The sequence below is a fragment of the Chenopodium quinoa genome, unplaced genomic scaffold (genome assembly GCF_001683475.1).
Source record: "Chenopodium quinoa cultivar QQ74 unplaced genomic scaffold, ASM168347v1, whole genome shotgun sequence".
NCBI classification, from domain to species: domain Eukaryota; kingdom Viridiplantae; phylum Streptophyta; class Magnoliopsida; order Caryophyllales; family Amaranthaceae; genus Chenopodium; species Chenopodium quinoa.
The window spans coordinates 5,432,184-5,442,391 of NW_018743850.1; the positions used below are offsets into that span (position 1 = coordinate 5,432,184).

A 10,208-nucleotide genomic window follows, 5' to 3' on the forward strand; every position below is an offset into this window, starting at 1 on the left:
ATATATATATATATATATATATATATATATATATATATATATATATATATATATTTACAGTGAGTACAAAGAAAATAAACAAACAACTTCAAAAGACCAACAAAGAAACTCCCGAGCACGAGCCTTCCCAGCCAACCAATGCGTTGGGGCCCACGACTTAGGAACCTTTAGATCCTGTAAGCTTCAAACAAGGAAAGAAGAGCCTGAATATCTTGAATTAACCAACATAAAGAAACATCACTCCGTTGACGGCGGCCTAGAATCAAGCACAGAGTCTCATAGTCCAAGTAAATAAGGATCCTACGATAACCCCTGCTATAGGCACTATGCAAACCCCAAAAGTAGGCTTGGAGTTCTGAATGTAAAGCGGATGACGAGAGAGAAGCGCGAGCACCCCCATTAAGCACCAAAGGGGAAACACAATCACGAAAAATCCAACCAGCACCCGTGGAGTTGTCGGAAGACCAAGAACCATCACAGAGCAAACAAATATCCAAACCCGAAAGAGGATCCCCATAGCAGCAAGTAGAAAAGGCCGTGACAGACGGCCTAGGACGAAGAGGCAAACTAGAGGACTTAAGGCAAAAATTCTGAGCTTGCTGACCCCGAGCACACCACTGGGACGCAAGACTCAACACCTCAGTAGGAGAAACATCTAGTTGTCGAAATCGGACATTATTACGAGAAAGCCAAATCGACCACAAAATAGAGAAGAAGTTGATAAGGCCTACCCAGTCCTTAGTAGCACCAAACAGAGAAACCATAGTAGAAAACCAATGAAGGAACGGAAGGCGATGCAGACTGGGCCTATGAAAACCTAAAGAACTACCACCCCAAAGAAGGCTAACGAAATCACAGTCCCGAAATAAATGAGCAACCGTCTCCGGCTCATGGCGACAAAAACAACATACAGGATCAACTGAAAGCCCTCTAACAGACAGAGCCGAAGCAACTGGAAGAGTGGAATGAACAACTTTCCAGGCAAAGATCTTCCATTTAGGGAGAATAGGAAGTCCCTAGAATTTCCGCCACCAAGAAGGGGAAGTGGGCCCCATAGGAGTAGCCAAAGAGTCCTATTGAAGAAAAAGGAAAAAAGCTGACTTCGTGGAAAAGGACCCATCCTTGGTGAATTTCCAGTAAACAAAGTCGTCCATTAGATTCTACGGACGATCCAGACTAAGAATCCGACTGACAATCAAACCATCAAAAAGCCGATGGACCCTCGAGGAGTCCCACACGTTTGAACGCGGATCAATAATAGAAGACACATGAGTCGGGAGCTCCGACTCAGATAAACCATCCTTAAAAGAAACTAAAACCCCTGGAGCCCATTCATCAGTTGTAATACGAACACTCGAACCACAACCCGTCTTCCAACGGACTCCTTTAGCCACAACCGACATGGCTAACTGCAAACCACGACATCCCCATGAAGGTCGGGTTATCCGAGTCGCAGGCAAAGCAAAATGAAAGGGGTACTTAGAAACCATGAGCCTATAAACAAGCAACTGAGGATTAAGCATCATCCTCCAACCAGTACCGGCTAGGAGAGCCGAATTAAAACATCCAATACTACGTAGACCAAGTCCACCTAGCCTCTTTGGTAAGTGAAGGAGAGAAGCCGATCGCAGAGCCATTCCTTTCCTGAAACCCGAAGATCTCCACCAAAAACTAGCAAGCATACTATCAAGATAAGAAGAAATAAATGAAGGAATCTTTAAAACAGACAAGATATGATTAAAAGAAACCACCAACACAGAGTTAATAATAACCAGTTTTGCCGCTGCAGACAACCGTAGAGAGGCAAACGCAAACAATCGGCTTGCAACTTTGTCAATCAGAATCTTGAAATCCGAAACTTTACTCTGTCCTAGATCATTTGGAAGACCCAAATAGGTTCCAATAGAGGGCTTCGATTGAAGACGAAGACTCAAAGCCAAATAATCCCGATAGTCAGGGGGAGTATTCAGACTAAACTTGACAAAGGATTTTTGAAGATTAATCATTTGGCCGAAAGAAGCACAAAATTCAGAAAGGAGGTTCATAATATTTTCACACGCCTACGGAGAAACCTGGAAAAACAGCAGCGAGTCATCCATAAAGAAAAGAAGAGAAACTGAAGGACCCCCTCTAGAAATGTGAATGTCTGAAAACAAAGCCTGTTCTTCCGCCCTGCGAAGTGAAGCCGAGAGAACAAAAAAATACGGCGATAAAGGATCCCCTTGCCGCAAACCGCACTTTGGTTGGAAAGATAGAGTAACACTCTCATTCACAAGAACCTAATAAGACACTGTGGTAACGCACTGCTCAATGATATGAACCCAGTAGAGAGGAAAACCAAAAGCTTGTAACACCTGACTCAAAAAGTCCCTGAGGACCCTATCATAAGCTTTATTCATATCCAACTTAAGGGTCGCATAAAACTGCTTCCAAGCCTTTGATGCATTCATAAAAGACAAAAGTTCATGAGCAATCAAGGCATTATCTGGGATGAGACGACCTGTCACAAATGCATTCTGAAAATCGGAAATAAGAGAAGGGAAAACTCCCCGAAGACGGTTAGCAATACATTTGGCGATGCACTTATACAACACATTACATAACCCAAACGGTCGAAACTGAGAGACTAACTCCGGTTGAGAAACCTTGGGGAGAAGAACCAAGAAAGTGCGATTCCATTCCTTTAACATCTACCCATGGACAAAGTAATACTAAACCGCAGAGGTAACAAAACCGCCTGTATCTTCCCAATGAGTCTTAAAAAAAGCCGAGGTAAAACCATCCGAGCCTGGGGATTTATCATCGGCAATATGAAACATAGCAGATCTAATTTCCGAAGACGAAAAAGGAGCCATTAAATCAGTCTGTTGAGAAGCAGACAACGTAGGCAAGCACAAATTATCCCAAATTTATTCCCTTGTTCCCAATTATATCATATCATATCACTAATAAATAAAATCAGTCTCGCAGCCAGGCTACGAGACAGCGACACTTGACATTTCAATTTTTTGCCAAGTGTCGCGTCACGTAGGCGACAAATAGGTATTATTGTGACACATATGATGCTAAGTAAGCGATTTTTGGATAGATTTTTTAAGATAAAATGTTGTATAAAGTTTCAGTGGTGGAGGGAGAGGGGTACAAGGGGGACAGCCGTCCCCCCACTTCTAAAAAAAAATCAGAATTTTTTTTTATTATGATAAAAATTAAAGAGAAACTCATATAAGGAGGAGGAGACATGGAGGTGAAATTACTGAAAGAACATGGAATCCTTTGGAGGGAGAAGAGGAGATATGGCGCCTGCTATGAAAATGGAAACCAGTGGAATTCCTTCGAGAAAGATGAGATAGAAAAATAGAAATGTTGTATTTATTTTGCCTAATATTTGGATCTTTTAGATTTTTATTTATTTTATATATTTTTACTAGGTTAAGTCCCGTGTCATGCACGATCATAATTAAATTTAATTTTACACCAAAAAATTATAAATAATGGTGTTAATTCAACAATAACTTATCCAAAAAAATTAATTGTAACAAAATAACTTGAATTTTAGTTTATATCAATACCAAATATGTAAAGGTTATTGAATTGGATTATATATATATATATATATATATATATATATATATATATATATATATATATATATATATATAATGGTGTTAATTCAACAATAACTTATCCAAAAAAATTAATTGTAACAAAATAACTTGAATTTTAGTTTATACTAATACCAAATATGTAAAGGTTATTGAATTGGATATGTATAATATATATATATATATATATATATATATATATATATATATAGTAATAGAAATTTATAAGCTATAAGGTAGTTTTATATAAGAAAATTAAAATATTAGCTTAGGTTAGTACCCATATATGAACTCATATGCATTTATCCTTAAATTGTTGACACACTATGACCGGCATAATATGAAAATTTAATTGATTTTATTTTACTTTAGGATAATTAGTATTCCATAATCAACTTTTTTAAATATATTTTTAGTGAGTAGTAGAGGTTTTTATTTTTTAAATAATCACATAAATATTTAGAGTAATTAGAATTAATTTTCCAATATATATTATGTATACTATAATAAAATGATTTTGTTCTTATAAACGTTATGTAATTTAAGATTTATACAAAATATGCTACCAAAATGATTTTTTTTTTAATTAAAAAAATTATATTGTCAAATGATAAAAGTTGGAGAAAAAAAATTGATATTGATAATATTATACTACCTCTATTTCTTATTATGCGCAACAAAGAAAAAATTTATGTCTCACAAATAATACCCGTTTGTTGCACATAATAAAGAACGGAGGTAGTAATAATCTTGGAATATAATATATTACAATACCTTTAATTAATCTATGTTATCTATGTTAGTATTTTTGTAACTAAAAGTTTCTTAGTATATAAGATATATGTACAAAAAAATTGAGTATAATTAGATTAAATATGTTGTCAAAATGAAAATAACTTTTATTGTAGGTTATAAAATGAATGTCATAAAAAATGACAAATAATAAAAAATAAAAAAAAAATATAAAAAAAAAGAAAGAAAGAAAGAAAAAAAAATGCGAGAAAATCTTTAACCAGGAAAACAAGTGACATTTCAGGTTTCGCCTTTAGTATATAGTTATTGATTGGGTTAAAATATCACAATTATTACTTGGTATTTTATGTGTAGTGTGATTATGTGAGTAAACAAGTGACTAACTGACTACTGCCTAATGTCCAATAACGTCTAATGTGTACTCTGTATGTGTTTGGATCTACAAATGACATGCATGGACTAATTCTCAATTTGATGATACCCATGGTAATTTTACTTTTAATTTATTTGTTTAATGATAAATTAAATGAGAGTATAATACGAGTATTAAATAATAGTGATTTTATAACTCATCAATAACAAGTTTCTCACCACATGATTAATTGAGTTTTTATTTTGTTGAAATATTTAATTAAATATTGTTAATTTTTTAGGGTTGTTAATTTTTTTTGTAATGTTTAATTTTCATATTTACACATTATTGAAACTCTGTAATTTTAAACATACAATGTGGTAATTGATTCATATTTTTCAATTTAATTATGAAATGTAAGATAATTCACCTAATTTAAATAAGTCTAAGTAATCAGAAAATAACCCAGTCTATGACAATTCATGTTTAAAGAATGAAACCCCAAACTTTATGCAAATATTTTTCATCTTTCTTGGATCGTATGTTTAAGCATTTTGGATCTTTGGGATGTTAAATTTAAAGTAATACGGAGTAAACATTTTATACATATATATATACACTCCCTCTGTCCCTTACTGATAGTCTCTTATGGACAATTTTCACGGGAATTAATAAATATAAATAAGAAGTATTATATGTACACTGTAAAGGTAAATTTACATTGGGTATGCAAAAAAGTAGAGAGAAAGTAATAAAAGTACATGGAAAAGTTAAATTTGCACAAATATTGTTGCAAAATGGAGGGAATTTTGGTAAAAAAATTAATATTTATGATTGTTGAAACAAGCAAATAGGGTAAACATTTTAGGACCAAAATTTGGCCAAAAGGGACTATCAATAAGGGACGGAGGGAGTATATATTTCGTCAAATTATGAGACGTTTGTACTCTGTCCCCCTGGGTTGTAAATCCTTGCTCCACCACTGTAAAAGTTTATTATCACTATATACTTCTAATATTTCATATATACAAAATTAATCATAACTTTTAATAAATATCATATAACTCGGTTTTATTTTCATCATAAAATTCATTTCAAAAAGTTCTTTAAAATAAGATCCATTTATAATATAATTAATTTAGTTACTTAAACAAATAATAGAGAATCAGTAAGAATAGAATAGTAATCAAAAAAACTATGGGATATTAGGATTTAAATTATTAAAAAAAAATAAAAATTATCTTATGAAATTAATGGTTTTATCTAAATACCCGATTAATAAGATGTTTTTTTCATAAAAAAAATTTAAAACTTATAACGCAATAAAAAACTTTATCTTCTTTAAACATTTTGTGTCTAAAAAATTGAAAAGACAAATAATTTGTTAGAGATCAAGAGATCACAAGAAATATACAAAATGATATATAGATTTGAGAGTTTAGTTTCAAGTGTAAAAAACAACGAATAATGATTTAGGATTTAAATAATTTTAAAAATAAAAAATTATTATCTTTTCACATTAAAGATTTTATCCTAATATGTAAACAATGAAATATCATATTTACAATTATTATTATTATTTTTTGAAAGATATCATATTATTGTCATATAACTAACAACAATGAATAAAATACAAAAAAACAATAAATTAAGTCGCATTATAAATTACATTAAAAAAATTATACTTTTGTAATTGGAAATATCATTTTAATTAAATTGTTATTTGTTTTGTTTTGTTTTGTTTTTTTTTTGTCTAAAATTATTAAATTGTAAAATAAATCAAATAATTATAAAAAAAAAACTTAGATATATAGAAAAATATCTTTTCTTTGAGATATAGGTATGAAAAATCGTACATTGCACGGGCTTTCATCTAGTATATATAAATAAAGTAGTCATGTTTGGAGAGCATTCGGAGTGCTACGTAAGTAATATACTTATTTCGACCAATAAGAAGAAAGATTTGTATTTTATTTTTGAATTAAAAATTATGTCGCCACCTAGGTAAAAGTAACGAATTAGATTTGATATATCTAAAATTTTAATGCCACGTAGATTATAATCCACGAAATAAATTATTTTTATGAAAAAAATAAAGTAAAAATATAGGAAAAGATAAAATTATTAATTCAATACTACGAGTATAAGAAATCCAAAAAAAAAAATATACTAAAAAATATTTAAACGACAAACGCTTATAATAAAGTTTGATACCTATCATTATAAGATAAATCTGATAGTATTTATGATAAGAAATACAAATTGTTCGTTAATTATAATTAAATTGAAATTTGTGATACCTACCATTATAAATTGACACATCATACGACACAAACAAAATTTCGTATCAATAAAAAACCCCATCAAGCGAATTTTGTGTTAATTTTTGGTCATCAATGGCCAGGTAATTTTTAGCTTAATTTTTAAAATCCTATGTTAAAAGTAGTATTTCTAATTATTACTTACATTGTATTAATTTGGGATACTCAACGATTATATGTTTATGTTTTATTTACTAAATGTTTTTTTATATGTAGATCTAACACAATATACGACACAAATAAAATTTCGTATCAATACAAAACCTCATCAAGCGAATTTTGTGTTAGTAATTTTGTGTTAGTTTTAGGTCATCAATGTCCGGGTAATTTTTAAAATCTTATGTTTAAATTTATATTTGTAATTATTAGTTACACCGTATTTATTTAGGATACTTAACGATTATTTGTTTATATAATGGCATACGATTAAATGTTGTATACTTAATATATGAATAACTTTGGTTATTATTGGAGATGATGAAAAAATTCCAATGCATAAATTTGATTTTATATCGCAATAATTTTTCATTTATTGGTAAATATATTGATTTATTTTATATAAATGTAAAGATTTAATTTATATCAATTTCAGTTTGGCTAACATTTCACGGTTTAATTTATCCATTGATGTAGTAGGTTGGTTGTGGACGAGGTTGGTGATTCTATCGAAATAAAAGATATAGTAAAACAATGAATAATGATTTAGGATTTAAATTATAAAAAATTTATCATTCACATTAAAGATTTTATATAACGGAAAAAAATATCATATTTACAATTTATTTATATTTAATAAATTCATTATAAATTATAGTAAAAAAAAAAACAATTAAACTTTTGTAATTTTGTCTGAAATTATTAAATACAATAAATCAAATAATTAAAAATCTTAGATGAAAATACCGTGCATCGCACGGGCTTCCATCTAGTAGATAATATAAGATAATTTTAAATAGATTTTTTAAGATAAAAATGTTGTATAGAGTTTTATTATCGATATACTTCTAATATTTCATATATACAAAATTAATCATAACTTTTAAAAAATATCCTATAACTCGATTTTATTTCCATCATAAAATTCGTTTAGAAAAGTTCTCTAAAATAAGATCATTTAGAGCATATTTAATTTAATTTTTTTTTAAAAAAAACAATAGAAAATAGTTAATAAATTTTAATCGGTAAAAATATTCCAGTTCAATAAAAAAACTTCACGTAAATAATAACATAGATTTATCTATTTACTTTACAAAACTACAAAAAGTATACTATTATCTAAATAAGTGATATTTCCTAAAAAAAAGAATAATAATAAAATAAAAATAAAAATAATATGATATCCAAAAAGTTGATCTTAAATTTTATCAACAATCCGGACATCGTGCGGGTATAAAACTAGTAAGAAGAATAAAAAGGATCGGAGAGAGTATAAATGTATAATAATAAACCTCTTATACTTCGGCCATGGGACTGAAAATCGGATTCAATAAAATATACACTCTTATTATAGTTTTGTAATGAAAGTATGAAACCATAACTATCAACTAATAAAAACCTATTAAAAATGAAAATCAAATGTTTACATTCAACTCTCACAAACAAGAATATTGATCACCATGGAGTCACAGTCAACGCCTTCAAAATGATCTTCGAAGTCCTTAGAGCATGCACATCGGTGAGGAGCAACCCTCCTCATAACTCTCTCTCTCCTCTTGTGAGCTAGCTTACCATTGCAATGGGTGACTCATTACATACTCTCACTAAGGGGTAGCAACCTCTGAAGCGTGACTGACATTTGCTGTGAGTTGCTGACTTCTTTAACAAAGGAGTCTGATTTTTTTTGAAGTCCAATTATCACATGACACTTGTCATGAATATGACAAGTTGTATTGCTATTTGCTTGAGATGCTGTAGAATGCAACTGCTCTTTATATCTTTTACACTCAATATTGCAATTATTGCTCTAACGGTAATTTTTCAATTCATTTTAACATATTTCGAAAAATTAATTTCACCAACGGTATACTTATAATTTTATCTATAAATAGAGCCTAATATTGATATAGTTTTTCACCCTTAAAATTTCACCCTTCTATTTTTCATTATAAAAATATTTTGTGATTATGGATCTTAATAATCCTAATTACGGAAGTGGTTCCTCTCAAAATAATCCAAATAACCAATCTTCCAATTCTCCAAATTTCCAAAGTAATTTTCATTTTGATCCAAATAACCCTACTAATCCAAATGCTCAAAGAATGTTATTTTATAACATTCCTAACCAACCAATGCATCCAAACCAACAATTTCTACAACAATTTCCAAATCAATTTCCAAACCAAAATTACACACAACAATTCTCAAACCAATTTTCAAACCAAAATTTGCAACAAATTCCCCAAAATTATCCATCTGGTTTTATGTTCCCGATGTCACAACATTATGGTGTGAACCAAATAATTCAAAATAGTCCAACAACTCCTGAGGGAGAAAGAAGCAGTAACTTAACCCCACCCGATGATCCAAGGGTTCCACAACAAGGTAATGATGATGTTGACGGTGTAGGTGATGATGATGTTATTGAAGCTCCCCACGGGAGCAACACTGTTGTCAGGGCAGAAAAATGGGGTGCAAAAGAAGATGATGCGCTCGTTTCGGCTTGGGTAGAATGTTCAGTTGAAGATCCGGAGAAGGCAACAGATCAAAGTTTGGCCGTAATGTGGAGGAACATACAATCCCTTTATGATCAAGCCAGAGAAGAAAATCCATCCACCATGCGCCCTAGAATTTTAAGATCTATGAAAAGTCGGTGGGCAAGAATAAATAATGATGTGAGTACATGGGTTGGTTGCTATAGTGAAGCAAAAAAAGGTATATGAGTGGTACCAACACTCATGATAAAATGACCGAAGCTCATGAAATATATAGAGGGACGTGTAATGGTTCACGCTTTGGTTTAATTGGTTGTTGGGAGATGTTGAGAGAGTTAGACAAATGGAAGCCAATAGACCTGGATTTACCTTCTAGTGATGGTGGCAATTCGAAAAGATCAGAACCAGATACTCCAACTGATGAAGGTCCAAAAACTCATACTCGTCGCCGTCGTCCTGACGGGGTGAAAGCATCAAAAAGAAAAGGTAAATGTATTGTCAATTCTGGAATTCAAATAGGGGGTAGTTC

At 30.9% G+C, this 10,208-nt stretch overlaps 2 protein-coding genes across 2 annotated transcripts; one reads left to right on the forward strand and one right to left on the reverse strand.

Annotated features, from left to right (window-relative positions):
* Window positions 1-167: 167 nt before the first annotated feature.
* Window positions 168-2,045, reverse strand: LOC110685700. The gene is made up of 2 exons (XM_021862227.1): window positions 1,194-2,045; window positions 168-1,016 (listed from the first exon to the last, which is right to left on the reverse strand). Exons 1-2 carry the CDS (start codon window positions 2,043-2,045, stop codon window positions 168-170), a joined length of 1,701 nt encoding a protein of 566 aa, XP_021717919.1.
* Window positions 2,046-9,151: 7,106 nt separating this feature from the next.
* LOC110685701 (sporozoite surface protein 2-like) lies at window positions 9,152-9,907 on the forward strand. The gene has a single exon (XM_021862228.1). The coding sequence runs from the start codon at window positions 9,152-9,154 to the stop codon at window positions 9,905-9,907; it is 756 nt and encodes a 251-aa protein (XP_021717920.1).
* The last annotated feature ends 301 nt before the right edge of the window (window positions 9,908-10,208 follow it).